This window comes from Cylas formicarius, unplaced genomic scaffold (genome assembly GCF_029955315.1).
Source record: "Cylas formicarius isolate icCylForm1 unplaced genomic scaffold, icCylForm1.1 PGA_scaffold_7__23_contigs__length_41026272, whole genome shotgun sequence".
Taxonomy (NCBI): domain Eukaryota; kingdom Metazoa; phylum Arthropoda; class Insecta; order Coleoptera; family Brentidae; genus Cylas; species Cylas formicarius.
Window position 1 is genome coordinate 5,208,162 of NW_026844352.1, and position 18,307 is coordinate 5,226,468.

An 18,307-nucleotide genomic window follows, 5' to 3' on the forward strand; every position below is an offset into this window, starting at 1 on the left:
ATTTTACTATAAGTCCAAAGCGCCAAGAACGAGTATTGACATCATATATAAAATATATAAATCATAATAACTAATTGCACTATTTCATCAACTCCATGTTTGTTAGTAGTACTCAGATAACGTACTTTCAACATGATTCTACTAGACGCTTCCTAAACCACAAGGTAGATGGCGCTTGAGTCATATAAAGGCCAATTCCAAAATCCGTTAAATTTTGGAGACAAAAGTTATCGAACCGCAATTCAGTGTTAACTTAAAACATTAATCTGAAAAGTGTCAATAGTAGGTTCTCTCAGAATGACAAATTATATTATATAAAAATTGAATGAATTACGTGCCTGATCAAATTAAATGATCACTAGTGAGAACAAACAATACAAGACATAAAAAATCACACTGAAAACAGAATCACCCATAAACTCTATTTGTTTTATGACGATTTAAACAATCTGTAATTCAATCTGCATCCGGTTAGTCAGCATATAGCAGAAAATCATTTAGTTGTAAACAAATTACCTATAAGAAACACAAAATACCAGAAGAATTCGGATTCTTATTTAGATTTTTAGTTTTATTTGCTGTATAAATCCCGCTATACCAGCTACGTAAAACATTTGAGATATTTTGTGGAGCTTCCAGTTCCCAGGTTCAGTTGGTTCTATTTAAAGCATAATATAAATAATATTATAAAGGGCGCCTGACTCTCTTCTCACAACGCTGCGCAGTAACGTATGCGCGCTAGAATATCTATATCTCATAAAATCTGAAGTTATTCCACAATAATATCCTATATATTAAAATTGGCATGTCTGTCTGAAGGAAACTTAAACGAGCTTATCAGAAAGCAACTTTATGATAGAGCACAACATTTGTACCTCTTATTAGAAGTTGGAATACGTCAAATAACTACGTCCTAAATTAGTCGTCTCTTCGGAAATGAGGTGTTAATTTGTTATCTGGGAGTGGATACCTAATGAAATGTTTTCGAATTATTTCACTTTTCTCTCTCTCTCTCTCTCTCTCTCTCTCTCTCTCTCTGGTATACCATCTAATGTGTGGTAAAATGATGGTAAAAAATTCGGAAATGTCAACATCCTTAATTTACACAAAGTTCCCCAAACTGAACGGTCTAATAAAAGTATATAGATAATAGAAAAAGATGGCTTGCAGTTATATGAAGGATATGAGGTCTATTTTCAAAATATTTGAGATATTGCGCACCATATATTATGAAATTTTCAGAATCTGTGAGAAACTCTAAAATTTTTAATGTAACATGCGTGAGCTGTAATTTAAATGATTTTTTAGAAAACTCGTGATCTATATTTCAATGGTATCGTACATGGGATTTAAGCTATTTTGGCATATTTTTTTGGCTAATTTGGCATATTTGAACTTCCTCTATTTGATTGCGGCAATAAGAAATGTATTATCGTACCATACCTTGAAAATTAAAAAGTATCTGTATCGACATAAGGCACCTGTTATTCTTTTTAAAGGTAATTAACCCTCTCTGTAGACCTATTAAATTGTGCTGTTAAATTACATGAATGGACATTGTGAGTTTTTTCACTTTTTTGGATCTTAATATTATTTTGAAAAATAATTTTCAAGATTTCTTTCATATTTAAACTATATAATTTCAAATCGATTGATTTAAAGGTATTTTTTTTAAGTTGTTCAAAGTAGCTTGGCTAGCAAAATTAACGACCTCTTACTATATTTCGAGAAATACTTTTTGTTTAATGATACCCATTAATGAGTTTTATGTATTAGTACATTTTTATTGTAACTTCATAAAGGTATTAACAAAATATACAATTCCGAAAGAAGATAAGAAAAAAAATATTAACTTTTTAATGACTATATTTTTTTGACCTAAATAATGCCATATTCGGACAATATCTCGAGTAACCTCAATCAAAATGTTAGCAATGTTATTAAGTCGCCTGTGGATGACGTTCCAAACATTCTCAATTGGGTTCAGATCGGGATTGGGTGCTGGCCAATTTCAATTTCAACCTCATTAAGATAAAGTCCAGCCTGGGCAACATAATCTTGCTGAAACAAAAAATTCTCATCAATGTAAGAGCTAAGTGGTATCACATGTTCTTACAGAATCTCCCTTATGCATCTATGTGCTGTTAAACACATTGGGCATATTTTTCATTTAGTCTTCGATATATTCTTAGTTCTGTGAGTTGTAGAAACAAAATCTATTTTCACTTGAGCAAAAATCTCTTTCCCAGACTTCATCAGTCCAATCGCTGTGTTCTCTAACTAAATTTAAACTTGCCCTACGATTCTCTGGGATCCATTTATAAATTTGGATTGTATATACTATGACAGCTTACAATAAAAATGAGTATTTCCATTTTTACATGAATTTCTAAATAGAATTGCAAATAATTTTGGGGAGCGTCAATTTTGTTGTCCAGTGTATATAGACAACCATCTAAATGAATGATGAAATAGGACGTTAATAAGACGGCAGCTTGGTACCTGGGAGTTTCCTCTGTTGATCATTTTTTTTTAATTGACACACACATTTTATCAAAAGTTGAGAGGTTTAGTGGAGGAAATGGTAATGCAATTAATATTTTGTTTTTCTTTAAAATCCGCTCTGTTGATATCAAAAATATCATAAAGTGTATAGCTGATTATAGTTTTTTCGTTTACAGGGGGCAATTTTTTTACCTTAAAATTTCCATAATCTCCATTATCTCAAAAATTCCGCCATAGATGGCAAAATGTAAGAATATACAGGGCTTAAAATAATGCGTCTACTAGATGTGGCAACGCTGCAATATCCCAAAGAGATCATAGCCTCCTATGGCCGCAGCCCAACTCTTTCCATTGTCCATATATTTGGAATAAGCGAGTTTGGGGAACTCCTGTGTTATGTACATGGTTACTGGTTTGTTATGGGACGAAACGTTATCTTATAATCTGTCAAGAAAATTAAAAAATGTAAACACGAAAGTTGTATGGATTCACTTATACTTTTAAAATGTTATATTGCTATATATATTGTGTACATTAAGGTATTTCGAAATCCTCTCAACTTTCTAAGCATATTTTATCTATTAAATCTGACCATTTCTGACGTATTTTGAATTCTATGTGAATTAAAGTGACGTTTCGATATATATCTATCGATCGCCTTTCTTATATATTTGGGGTTGATTTTCTCACAGAAGGGATCTACTTTAGTGGTGTGTTGACATTGAAAAAAATAAATTAACACAACGTGTCCTAAAGTTAATTTCAAACATTTGAATGAAAAAATTCTTTGTCACGTTTTCAAATTAAATTTGTTATGTTACAAAAAAGACTTATTTTTATAAAAAAAAATATATATTTTTTTCTTAATGTTGCAAATAGTAAACTGTCTTTTTGGTTTGTGCTATTGACTATTGAGTATTTTCTCCATTATTTAGAACAAGGTTTTTTGAATTTAGATATATTTTTTTGTAAATAAAATAAAATATGTAAGCTGCCACAAAACTGCCAGTGCTGGATTGTTTTTTTTGCCATTTTATGTCGTTATCTTGTACAAAATTACGATAAAATTATAAAAAAATCCATTCTTAAAAAAAACATTGTAAATGTTTTTTTTTATTTTTAAAATATTAACACAGACCACTGAATATGTAATAAAACTCCGCTTTTGACATGAAATTTAAAATATATCTAGAATTTTTTAAACATTAATAAAAAATATATAAACAGGGTGTTCTGTTCAAAACAGTAAAATTCTTTCTTGTCCACGAAAATACAAATACTATGTATCTATAATAATGTATTCCCGTAAAAGTATAAATCAATCTAAACATTTTTTCCTGTATGTTTTTTGATATTTTTAACAGATTCTGTAATAATGTATCGCCGTCCCATAACAAACGGGTCATCCTGTATACATACTTGTTGAAATATTTATTTCATATATACTTATAAATGTATATAATTTTAGCCGGAAAGAGTCCATTCAAATACAGTTTCATATTGTCTAGTAGATTGATAAGATCAAAGTTGGATCAATGTGATTATCTTCTCTTAACTGCAGCGACAGAAGTCAGTAATCTTATTTTGCTTTAAACAATCGAAAACCAGCCGCCAAAAGGTCAGAATCCTACTGCGTTCTGTCCTTTCTCATTGGACTAAAAAACAACTGAAATGTAAAGCAATAAAATGTGAAAAAATGTCTAGATGTAAAATATTTTAAGCTGCCCGGTTTGGGGCATGGTTTTTTTATGCACTAATGATGAACATCGGATTTTTTTGAAAGTGAAACGTTGCTCGAAAGTAAACATTTGATCCTGGTCAATATGCGTGGTTCCAACTTATGTTTAGAGAAATTTTAAATGGATTTTTATCCAGTGAAAATGGCATAGTTTTTAGTAGCCAAAACATAATGTTATACATCAGGGGGAAATTACTTGGGGTTGTTTAATTATTATACTATGCACAGGAATGTGTGACTGATGTCATCTGTTGGAAGTAGATATCTACATCTAGATTTGGCCCTTGAAACCTACTCAAGTCATAAGACTCGAAAGCCCCTCTATACATAAACCATAACGTTTTTGAAATCATTTGAATTTTGTGAAAATATAACCTATTAAAGTTGTATTTAACAGAACTTTTAAATTGTTTTTTGGAATTTGAAACCAAGGTATGTGTGATTTCCGAACGATTTAGGAAATATTTTAGGTTATTAGCGTCCTGATCAGACGGCAACGGATTCTTTTTGTGGCGAACTTAAAAAAGAGGGCGTTGAAAAATGGAAGTAATTATACAGTGGCAGAACTAAAAGAAAATCTTTCAGAAGAAATTAATGATGCATAAGATTTGAAGTTTTTTATATTTGAGATATAGAATATATAGTCTATTGTTACACCACCGTAAATTTGGCATATTTGGGTAATTAAAATTGGATTGCTTTTTGACAAAACTTAAATTATTTAAAGAACCTTAGGATTTAGATATCAAAAACTTTCTCAAAGAGACCTGGTTATAATTATTTATTTAATTATTTATAAAGATAATTTTTAAAAGAATAAAATAATTTAAATAAATTTAGCAATACGTCAGACACAGGCACAAATTAGAGTGCTAATAAAAAAAAATATATAAAAAAATGTTAACAAGGTTCCACCGCAGTTAAACTGATTAAAAATTAATGTCTGCTCACGAAACTAAATTCGAGTCCCATGAACCATAAACTGCATTACAATTCAGACGATATACCCCTGATCTAGAAAAATAAATCTATTGGATCTTTGACTGTTATTATAAATTATTTTCATGTATTGTTCGTTTTAAACGGTACTTAGCCAGATGGACTAGTACCTCAAGGTCTTTTCTTGTTCCCGTGTTTCTAATTTTCTCCACTTTTTTGACTCCTTTAACTGGAATTTTGTTTTTTGTTGAATAGTCACTCAAATTTGTACTTGAGCATTAAACCAGTCATACTCAAGATGATATTAAAAGTATAAATGTAGAATATTAATTGTAATCACCCAGCACAATAGTGTAATGCTAACAAGGGTTTATAGTTCCTTCCGGTTGTTCTATAGTTCTTTATTCTTTCTGGTGAAAAAGGTGTCTTAATCCTTCTTTGGTTGTAAATGGCCCTCTTGGTATTTTGCCCAAATCATTGAAGCCCAAATGTATTTCATTATTTTGATCTATTGCCTTTTGCATTATGTGTTTTACTGTGAATATGTGATCCTGTATACTTCTTCCCTTCCTGAGATTCCTGTTTTGTTTTAACAAGGACTGCCACTCTTATGCTACGACTTTACAGTTTTATCAACAACTTTATTCAAAAACAGACTAATATTTAAAAAAAAGAGCTTTGATAGTTTTAACACTTTTGAAACTTTTTGAAAACTCGTAGATGCATAAATAATGTACATTGGAAACGCTATTATTGACCAGGTCACTGTTGAAACGGTTTTAAACTTGCTGAAGTTTCGTCAATAGTGCATAATCACTGGCTTAATTTCTCTTAATTTAATTATTATTATACCCCGGACACTACGTGTCTATATAGTTTCACGGACCTTGAAAATTAATTCTAAATATGAGTGTTAATTGAGATTGTATCTTTTTTTAGCGTTTTGACTAATGCATGATAATACATATTTAGGACGTAGTTAAATTTTTGCAAATTCTAAACTCGGTGTATTTATAAAAAAAATCTTACAGTCAATAGTGGAAACTATTAGAAAATAGAAAATTTGTGACAGAGCAAAAAGGACGGTATGATAAGGGATATGTCAGATTTCTGTATATAAACCTATTTTTCCACGCCTATGCTTCATGTGTATTCTTTCCTGTAACGAAATTTAGTCGTCAGCCACCGAGTTTACAGCTGTAAATCTGTTGGTCCAAAAATGTGTGTACCGGGTGGTCATAATTAAATGTTTTTAACAGGTTGTGTGTATGTAGGTGTCAATTTCAATTAAAGACATTATCCTTTATTCTTCATTTAAAAGAAAACTACGTTCACCTAATAATAACCTAATTTAATTAATGCCTGAAAAAAAATCTGAGACCTATATAGGGTGTTTAAAAAAAAACTGGTATACGACTAGTTTAATCGAAAATTTATTATCTACTCATTTAATTGTTCAATTATAAATGTTTTATTCAATAATAGTTTTTTTAGTTTTATGGAAAAGTTTCTAATAAACCTGTGTATTAAAATTTATTTTTTCCATATCATTGCGTAACTCAATCTCCTCCACTCATTTCCGTAATAGTTTTTATTGTTGTGTCTATTTTCCTTTTTAAGATGAAAAATAAAAACATTATTGATCCGCCATATTTATCGCGCGATAAACCAACTACCCTTAAGTTTTGAAACACCTGTATACACGACTTACTACAGAAAAAATCTGAGAACGCCGCTGCATTTTGCGCAGAAACTTGGCCTAAAAATGTTTTTCAGATATTTTCATAAATGAAAATGTTATCGGCAATATTCAAAACTATCCATTATTAAAAAATTATAGCTCAGTCGGTGGTGCGGATTTGTGCGATTTTTACCATTAAATATTTCTCAAAGACAAAAAGGGAATCTTTCATACACTTTACTTCTTTCTAAACAACAGTCATTTGGGAATTGAGAAAATACTGCCGTAAAAATACTACATCTGAAAACTGTCGAATTGACAATTGTTTACGCCTATGTTGGTTGGTAAATGGTTCCTCTCCTTTAAGTGCTGTCCCGTTTCGAAGGTTCTTATTATTATCATTTCGTTCTTACTGCATCACAACCATTTCCTACAGATTTCTTTTCTAAATAATACAGCAGTTTTCTTCTTCTTAATAGTTGCTACAACTTATGCATGCATCTCATCACTTAATGCCTCTTGCCTCTTCAGGTCGGCTCTGTCCAACATCCAGGGTTCCATTTCACATATGCCTGATCAACTCTTTACTATGTCCTCCCAATAGAGATCAACGAGGATTAGAGCACCTCTGCGTATTTCTACTTCATCTAATGTCATTGCTATCCTTTGCCCGTAGTATAGGTTTGAGATGATTTTTATGTCTCTGAGGTTTTCCTTGTTTTTCCTAACGTTTATATAAAAAAGTGAAGTCTCGCTCTAGCAAATTATAATCTATAAAGCAGGCGTGTATGTCTTGATCGATGGCTAGGCATCTTTGCGACAGGACTTGTTCCTAGACTTTCACGAAATGCAAACTGAGTATTCTGACATCTTTCTGACATTCTGACTGAAGGGTTATGAAGGTTGATAGCAACCAATCATTTAGTGTTATTCCTTTTCGATTTGTAAGTGGTCCTCCTCTATCAGTTAACAGTTGGTCTGGTCACTTCATTTTTAATTATGTCTGGTTCCCCTTCTTCCCTTTACTTATTTAAGATCAAAGTGGAACGAGTCAAGGCTTGTCAAGCATAAAAGAAGTTTCCAATTGCCACCCTGTAGTACCTATTTGTCCGGCTACATGCTCTACTCATGTTAAATAAAAAATGAGCCGAAAATCCTATACAGTCTCATGCTCATTGACTGACGACTGAAATTTATTTTCTATGAGTTTTCATCATCTGAAGTGGAAGGTAGAAGATATTGGATTTTGATTAGTTCTACAACAATTATTACTTAGCATTTATCATTACAAAACCAGTATCTTTGCCATCGCATTCGAACGAATAGTTATTTTGAAATGTATGAAGGCTGTGTTATCATACTTGATGAATTGAGTTCGGGGAAGGGCATTGTTTAAAACAATCGGTAGATTTTAAATTATTAAATCGAACAACTAGAGAATCGTTGTTTTACAATTATATCTCGCTGTATATAGGAAAAAATTATTTTCGATATTCTCCAAAGTTGTGTAAGTAATTTCGACTTCCATATCGCAATCGGTTTGTTGTCAACAAATTCTATAGCAATATCTATGTGCGTTTTTTTTTTATGTTTCATTTTAAACACTCATGTGCTTGGCCGAATTCGCTGCTTTTGTTTTGTGCGAGCTATTGGTTTTCTCTTCGCCCGGGTTAAGTGTAAAGTCTATCACGAAAACATGACAAATATTTTTCCAAATTTAATTTTTACTCAACCCTGATGGGCAAAGTTTTAACCGAAAGACTTGCACCTATGTTTTACTATTTTATGTGTGCCAAAGCGAAACGATTAACAAATTGTGCGGTTTTTAAAATACATATTTTACGTGGTTGAAAGAAAGCAAAATCTTGTTAATTGTTTCACACATATTTTATATACTTCTATAAAAATATATATACTCTCTGTTTTTAGGCTCCGTCTTCCAATCTTAATATTAAGAAAGATTATCAGGTGATAAAAATAAAAAATGAGAAAACGAAAAAAATGTTTTATTTTTGGTTACCTATTTTGGTGTATCCGCAGATTTTCAGTTGTTTTGTGGGAAAATGCAAGTTTTAACTTATATTTTAGTTTTCGGGATTTTACGGTCCTTGCAATACCGAGTGATTACTAATATATAATTCTACCTACTAAAGGTGGCAATAATATTGTATATTATTTTTATTTCTGATGTTAAATAAATTATAAATATATATTGTATAAATAAAAGTATTTAAAATCACAATGTCTTATTTTTTTATCCTGATTTAATGCTTCTTTGTTTTTGAGATCCGCACTTTATCTGTAGAAAATATCGTAAAAAAAATACATTTTTACGTTTCATTAAAAAATGAGAAAACTAAAAAAAATATTTTCATTAACCTATATAGGTGTATTCGCGGATTTTCAGTTGGTTTTGTTTTTTTTGTAGGAAAATACAAGTTTTAATTTATCTTACAGTTTTTGGGATTTTTGCTGTCTATAATAATGCATAATTCTACCTACCTATTTTGGTGTATCCGCAGATTTTCAGTTGTTTTGTGGGAAAATGCAAGTTTTAACTTATATTTTAGTTTTCGGGATTTTACGGTCCTTGCAATACCGAGTGATTACTAATATATAATTCTACCTACTAAAGGTGGCAATAATATTGTATATTATTTTTATTTCTGATGTTAAATAAATTATAAATATATATTGTATAAATAAAAGTATTTAAAATCACAATGTCTTATTTTTTTTATCCTGATTTAATGCTTCTTTGTTTTTGAGATCCGCACTTTATCTGTAGAAAATATCGTAAAAAAAATACATTTTTACGTTTCATTAAAAAATGAGAAAACTAAAAAAAATATTTTCATTAAGGTGTATTCGCGGATTTTCAGTTGGTTTTGTTTTTTTTGTAGGAAAATACAAGTTTTAATTTATCTTACAGTTTTTGGGATTTTTGCTGTCTATAATAATGCATAATTCTACCTACCTATTTTGGTGTATCCGCAGATTTTCAGTTGTTTTGTGGGAAAATGCAAGTTTTAAGTTATATTTTAGTTTTCGGGATTTTACGGTCCTTGCAATACCGAGTGATTACTAATATATAATTCTACCTACTAAAGGTGGCAATCATATGGTATATTATTTTTATTTGTGATGTTAAATAAATTATAAATACATATTGTATAAATAAAAGTATTTAAAATCACAATGTCTTATTTCTTTTAATCTTGATTTAATTCTTGTTTGTTTATGAGAAAAAATGAGAAAATGAAAAAAAAAAAGTTTTGTATTGGTGTATCTATTTTCAGAAGATATCGTTTTTGGGATTTTTGGTGTCCTTCCAATACCCAGTGATTACTAATATATAATTCTATCTACTGAACGTGGCAATATTATTGTATATTCTCTTTATTTCTGATGGTAAATAACATATATGGTATAAATAAAAGTATTTAAAATGACAATGTCTTAATTTTCCTTATCCTGATTTAATTCTTCTTTGTTTTTAAGATCCGCACTTTATTTTTAGAAAAAAAATATTTCCCTTAACCTATATAGGGGTATTCCCAGACTTTCAGTTGGTTTCGTTTCTTTGTAGGAAAATACAAGTTTTAATTTATCTTACAATTTTTGGGATTTTACCAGTACCGAGTGATTACTAATATATAATTCTACCTATTAAAGGTGGCAATAATATTGTATATTATTTTTATTTCTGATGCTAAATAAATTATAAATATATATTGTATAAATAAAAGTATTTAAAATCACAATGCCTTATTTTTGTATCCTGATTTAATTCTAATTTGTTTTTGAAATCCGCACTTTATTTGTAGAAAATTTCGTAAAAAATGCATTTTTACATTTCATTAATAAATGAGAAAACGCCCCTACCAGAATACAGTCTTAACTTTGTATTGTTTTGCTATTCGACCGATATTTTCTGATGTTCTCTTCACATATGAAGATGATTGCTAAAGGAATCTAGCTGTCGATGGATATGTCATCAAAGTAAAATTTATGCAGACAACACCTAAGGAGCTCCATCACTCCCGTTGTGTTCGGAAGTATATCATTCCTCAATCTAGCCTCGACAATGGCTAACAATTCCTCCAAGAGCATGTTGGTGTATTCACTTTCCACGTAAAAGCTAAAAAAAACTTGTCTGAAGGACATAATCTTACGTTTTTTGAAATATCTAGAAAACGCTCGGTGTTCTTTACAAATGAAGGAGTTGTTCCCGCAAGTGGCTGGACGATTTGATGCAGAAATTTTCTTGCGGAATCCCACGAACTTTGTGGATTTTTGGAATTTTACTGTGGTGCGGAGTTAACGAAGTTACATTATAATCCGTCTGTATTATTGCAGTGCTCAATAGATTCTTCCTTCAATCGTTCTAGTATGGTCACTAGAAAGTAGTCTGTATTTGCTTTTTGCAAGTGTCTCCTCGATTTAGTGGTAGTATTCAATTAATCTATTTCCGGTCCTTTCAGTTGTAACGTCTCAATAGAGCAAAGGTTCCTTCAGGACAGTTTTTTTTTAACTCCTTCTCTGATTTTGGGACATGCTCTATTGATATTCCCAAATATGTTAATAAGTTAGTTCTTTTATTTTTTCAAACCTCTGTTGGATTTCTTTCATCTATGATAGTTAATTTGACGTGGTATCAGCTTTCGACTATGGTTTTCCAGTATGTGTAAACAAAAAACTTCCACAAGTTCTTTGTATTTCTACTGAATCATTGTTTACCATCTTCAGACAAATGTTATTTTATATTGTTTTTTTTTATATGAAACTGGATCCCTCCTAAAATTACTTCAGATACGTTAAAATTAACCCGAGAGCAACCCCACAATTACCATTGTGGGGTTGCTTCGCTTTATTCAAAACATTATTATCAAATAGTAGACAGTCGTATATTGAAGAAACCAAAACACCTATAAACGTTAGAGTTGAAGAACCTAGGAAACAACAATATGGTCTGTAGTCTGGTATAGAAGCCTCGTAGCCTTAGCATTAAAATGAATCATACATCTGCCTGAAACGTAACAAAAAAAAAGACAATTGAAGTTCTACAATCTGTTTACATTTCTTCTGAATCATTGTCTACCACTTTCAAGCAACCTGACGGGTGAACTATTGTTGAAAATCATCTGATTTCAGGATGGTCAAAATGGAAAATTTCTAGATCATTTTTACTCGACCTACTTTACTTACGTTTTCAGCCACATTAATTGTAATAATTATTTAGGTTTTTCGCGACTTTTTTTTAGTCTAATATCATGTCGTCTCGTGTAGCCCTACGGATACGCGGTTTATAAATATTCTTTATTTGGGATTTATTTGACGATTATGGAAATACAATTGTCATAAATAAAATGCTACACTAGAAAATCGGAAATCGATTCTAAAGGTGATTAGATAAGAAATGAGTCATGCCTCTTGATCGTATCGCATATTCACGGACAAATGAGTCATGCTTCTTGATCGTATCGCATATTCCCGGACAGCGCTCACTTGAAATCTCTCGAAATGCCGAAATGAGTAATACGTACACTTACAGGATAATGTATAAAAATACAATAAGTTTTAAAACTGCAACGTAGGCTATCATTACACTGGTCTACAAAATTAAACTTTTTGACAGATTTTGGTAGGCTGATTTCAAAATTTCTATGCATTTATTTATATCGCTTAAGGTTTTTTTGAAAATATTAAGAAAAAAACGATATTTCTAAAATATTTTTTTTTTATTCAGCCTAGACGATTATTTCAACCTAGACGTTGAAAGTGTCGTAACCTATTTTGAACGATACTTTCGTAGTTTTCGTCCTTAGAGTTCCCAAGAAACTGATCAATTACATCTTTAAACGAAACTGGTCTACTTGTCTTTCCATAAACTTTTTTTTATCTTGACATTAGATATGGCTGGAAATTTCCCGCACAAATATTTGAAACACTGTCCATTTTTGTCTAGGGCTTTAACAAACTGCTTCATGAAGCCAAAATAAGCGTGGTATACATTTTTCACTAAAGAAGTTATAGTTTGCCTTTGCTTTACTACAGATATAACAAGAGTTATTTGGATTGTTCACACAATGTATTATTTCCATGTTTATACTTTCTAGAACACTATAAATACGCAACAACGAAGACAACAGCCGCGAACACAATAACATGACGACCCTTACAACCAAACTGCGCATAAGCAGGTTGCTACGCTGTATTGACGCTTCTGCGCTGACTGTTGCAGAGAAATCTAATATTATCCAGTGTTGCCAAATGACATTTAATTTCATAAAAATCAATTCATTTAAAAATCATGCCTAAAATATCATATTTAAGATATAGAGTGCCATAAAAAAAAGTTGACGTTATAGAGCATAAATATAGCATTTTTTGGAAAAAGGGCTCCAAAAATATACAAATAAGCAAGCACCTTTCAAACATCAAAATCACTGTAGACCTGTCTTATTGGTGACGCTAACAGAACAAATGATATTAGATTAAAATATATTAGTTTTAAATGCTTAATAGTAACGCGTTAAAAGGCAAGCAACATTCAAATAATTTCTTCAAAAGAAGAGCTTTAGCGAAAGCAATACAGTGAAGTAGCAGTACAATAAAGATTAAGCAAAGTTATTTACTAGATGTCCTGCTAAAAAGCCGATAGTTTCAATTAATTAAACATGGTAAATTTTTGACACTATGGACCAATTTATCTATAAAATATCATGCCATGCTAGGACAACCATCCAAAACACTCTTCACAAGTTGTTAAATAGTGGTTTGAAGTTTTACAGTGGCCAGCAAAATCTCTAGACCTTAACCCCATTGAAAATCTCCGGGAACAAGTAGAACGTCATATTTGTGACCAAACGTTTCCAAATAAACAATCCTTGTCACCAAGTAATTAATAATAATGGATGTTCTGTCGTATTCCGCTCAATCGTTAATGTTCTTAAATGTGTCAAATATTGTTTGTTGAAATAAAATACACAAAAAAAAACAACTTTTGGCTCTACTTTTATCATTTGTTATAATCAGCTTCATCTATCATTTTTTAACTGATTAAAAGTTCACCAAAATGTTGTGAAATATCGGTTACAGTTAAAGGGCAGTGTGTTCTTAAACTTAGCCAAAAATCACAACCCAACCATTTTTTTCATTCAAACGTAACGTAAATAAAAATTAACTTTGTTGCTTTACTTTCTACAGCGTGTTCTAGGATTTATGGAGTATTAGATGTTTTCAATAATTTGGGATTTACTTCTGCTTTTAAAATATTATATTCTTACGAAGTTAGCGGCAAAATTTCCCGGCCTGATGTAGATGCAGCTCCAGTCTCACTATAAAACTTCGTCTTCCTTTCAATATATATCTTAGTAGGCTGCGAAAAAAAAAATTGAAGTCTTGCGTCAAATAGTTTTTTATTGACAGCATTTTAAACAAGACGTGTCCGAAAAAATGTCGCAAATAACGCAAATTGAGTATAGAGCAGTCATAAAGTTTTTGACAAAAGAAGGGTTAGCACCTAAAATTATTAAAAGAAAGGCTGAATGGTGTGTACGGCCAAAGTTCTCCTTCGTATTCTGTAGTTAAAGAATGGGCAAAACGTTTTCGGATGGGTCAGGAGTCCCTTGATGATGATTCAAGAACTGGTCGACCAGTGGAGGTCATAACGGAAGATATTGTTGCGATTGTGGAAGAGGTGGTATTGAGTGATCGACGTTTAAAGGTCAAGGAAATATCAGAAATTACTAAGTTTTCTGATACAGGTGTTGTTCGAATCCTGGATGATCATTCAGGTATACATAAGGTTAGTGCAAAATGGGTTCCTAAAAACCTTTCTTCTATTCAAAACAACGTGTCGAGTGTGCGCTGTCTTTTTTGGAACTCTGTGGGTCGGAACCGAAGCCTGTGATAGAAACTATTGTGACTGGAGATGAAACTACGGTTCTCTATTATGACCCTCTATCGAAAAAGGAATCATTGGAGTGGCGTCGTAAGGGTGAAGCATCTCCAAGAGAATTGACAGTCTGCCAGCAGTCAACAAAAAAGGTGATGGCCACGATCTTTTGGGATTGTGAAGGAATTCTTTTGATAGATTTTAAAGAAACTAACACCACTGTCAATGGTAAATATTACGCAACATTATTACATAAATTGCGAAATTGCATACGTGTAAAACGTCAAGGAAAAATGACCAGAGGCGTGCGTCTTTTGCACGATAACGCACCTGTCCATACTGCTGCTGTTGCTCAAGCTGCCATTTTAGACTGTGGGTTCAAACAGATAGATCATCCTCCCTATAGTCTAGATGTGGCCCCCAGCGACTATTATTTGTTTGGATATTTGGAAAAGGACTTACGTGGACGGCGGTTTAACGACGAAGTTGAGTTAAAATAGGCTGTTTTAGCTCATTTTGCAGACAAAACAAAAGAATATATTTTTAATGGATTGAGTTGTTAATAAAGAGATGTAATAAGTGTATTGAAGTTAACGGGGATTATATTGAAAAATAAAATAAAATTGTTACTCTACTTTGTTTCTTTCATATTCAGGCCGGGAAATTTGGGCGCTGCCCTCGTATATTTCCAGTTAAAATGTGAAATGAATATTTGAAATTTTAAAGACTATTTAAAGAGAAACCCCTTTATTTTTTATTTATTTTAGTGAATTAATTGTTACAAACACCCAGTTGTATACAAAGTCTATCTCTTCTTAGGCTCGAAGTGGTAGCTCTGCTAATAGTGTCAGGATAAGCACGAATAGTTTTTGCACTATCAATAGTTTTTAGTCTTCCCCATAAAAAATAATCTAAGGGATTAAAGTCAGGTGACCTTCCTGGCCAAGGAACTACTGAACCTATCTAATCGACCGGTTTGTAGAATTTTGATTAAGAAATTCGGTTACTTTTCGACCCAAGTGAGGCCATCGTGATGAATCTACATTGTATAAAGTTCTCCATACTCTCACCAGGACTACGTTAAGTCGATTATCTATTTTTCAGACACCAGTAGAAAGTTGAGCATCAACCATATAAGTAGAATTAAGTTTATTAACCACGTTTTGTTCATACAATAATGGCAAGTCATAAATACAATATGTAGAAAAATATGTATATAAAATACGACATAATGAATAAATTATATAAAGAGTGTATAAATTATATAAAACACTGTATAACACATATCAACGGGACAGTGGATATAACAAAGAAAAAGACGTTCACAGATGCCGAGTAAAAGCAGTGCCTTTTAAGAAAGGTCAAGATATATATTTTTTAATTTTCTATTACTTAGAACTTTCACGTTAGCTGGTAGTTTATTGTACAAGTTTATGTTTAGTGCATTTTTTTGACTTTTGGTATATGTTTGCATCTTGAAGCACGAAGTAGCTTGTATCTGCGCTCATATAAACATTTGATATCTCGATAACGGTAGGTCCTATGGGGTCGCCGTTGGTATAGAAATGATCACCGACGAAACAAAAACTGTTTTTTGTGTCTGTCCGTTCTCCGTTCTCTGTTCTCGTCTTTTGGTTTTTCCTAAATAACTTTCGAACCGTTGGGGCTACAAAATTGAAATTTTTTTGGACATTGCTATGAAACACGATAAGTGTCCGAAATTTGAAGCAATCGACTTCATATCTGGCACATATATGCAGCTTTACCTCGTGACGGAACCTATTGAAAATGGGGGGGCTGGAGGGTCGGGAAATATTCTAAAAAATAATAAATCGCGCGTGCAAAAACTGTTTACGAGACCAAAAAAAATCTTAATCCAAAAGAAGCAGAAGATACGGCTCTATAAACTTATATTCGTGATAATTTTTCAAGAATATACAGGGGCGCCGCAAATTCAAAAAAACTGAAAAATGGGTCCCCCTATTATTGAAAATTGGCAATAATTTCAAATCTGTGTTTTAGGTGTCAGTTTCTTTTACATGTTCACGATATGCCGTGCGATATTAAAAAACATAATAAGTACTCCAAATTTGCAGCTACCGATTTCAGACTTGGGAGAGAAGTAGAAGTCTGGACGCGCATTTAGAATCTTTAATTTAGGAGCAATAAAATAACGCGAAGTATTTTTTTTTATTTTTGATTTTTTTTGTGGTTATTTTGGCATCCAGAAAAACATCTTTGCCCTCAAAGCCGTTCATCCGATCGGAAAAATTTCGGCGCTATAACTTTTGTTTCACGCATTTTTTCGATTATATACAAGGTGTTATAGTTATGGACGAAAATATAAATGACCCTGAAAATTGGTCTTTTAGAGAGTAAATTATTAACCGTAAATCAAAATTCATACAAACAACAGCTAATCCGGTCAAACAGTGTTATAGGCCGTATCAAGGGCTACAATTTTTGTATTTATGGTTTTCGTCTATCACATATCATTTCACGCCCTTAATCTAGATGCGATGATGTCATTTACAATTACGACGTACTTGCATTGATTCAGAAAACAAGTAGTTCTTTGAAAACCATTTACTCCTTTGGAAAAATTCGGATATCAGGAAACTAAGGAGATCCAGAGCTATTTCGAAGATTGTTGGACTTATATACAGAGTACGTCGTTTGTGGGCAAAAAATTCTAATAGATCCTAGAAATTTCTGCTTTTGTGGGTGAATTATTGGCGATACATGAAAAACTTTTAAAGACGTGATAATACTGTGTTGAGAGAGAGTTTGAGGTTTCGTCTACAATACACGGGACGCAAGATATTTGAAAAAAATGTAATTTTAAATTGGAATTACCAGTACAAATTTTGATATTTACCGAAGTATGCCATAAATTTCAAGTTTGACGAAATGTGAAGGACACTTTATACAGGGCGTATTCACAATCAAATTACATCGATTTTGCGAAAGTTCCATAGTGGTTCGCAGGAGCACGATAGGATAATATTGCGTCCCTACAAGAATCCGCGAAGCGCCTTCTTTTTAAAATAAAAAGCTGATTCGCGCTATTCACGACGAACTTGTCCCGCTCACCGACGATTTTTCGAAAGCAATCTTGTTATTTCTAGTTAAATGATCATAGTAAGAGGAGTTCTGACTGAAGCTGTCTATGTTTTTGTGTATTTCTAATAATTGATAATAAATATACAGACAAGGAAGTGGCATAATTTCCAACTTCTTAAAAATTGGTCGACAGTGCTCCAGATAACCTGCACCGGCAATCAAACGAACAACTTTCTATTTCAACTATGCCTTAAGTTAGGTGAGAGTGAAAAAGAGAACACAAGACACAAGATTTTAGTATGAGGGGCCCAATTTAGACTATCGTCAAGCGTTACTCCCAAGAGCCTTACATTCTTGCCCTCCAGTACATTATCATTAGTTCAGAAAACAAAACGTTGTGTCTTATCTGTGTTTGGTTTAAGGTTATTGTTAGTGAAGCAAAGTACCGCCATCCGCTGAACATTATCAACATTGTGCATAA

At 32.0% G+C, this 18,307-nt stretch overlaps 1 protein-coding gene across 3 annotated transcripts in view; it reads left to right on the forward strand.

Moving 5' to 3' along the window:
• Positions 1–9,040, forward strand: part of LOC132705660 (forkhead box protein N3-like) — a 32,735-nt gene extending 23,695 nt beyond the window's left edge. For all 3 annotated transcript variants that reach the window (XM_060676414.1, XM_060676415.1, XM_060676416.1), the window contains one exon: positions 3,974–9,040. In XM_060676414.1, coding sequence (XP_060532397.1) covers positions 3,974–4,013 — 40 coding nt within the window. In that variant the 3' untranslated portion in view covers positions 4,014–9,040. The remainder of the gene's footprint in view (positions 1–3,973) is intronic.
• The last annotated feature ends 9,267 nt before the right edge of the window (positions 9,041–18,307 follow it).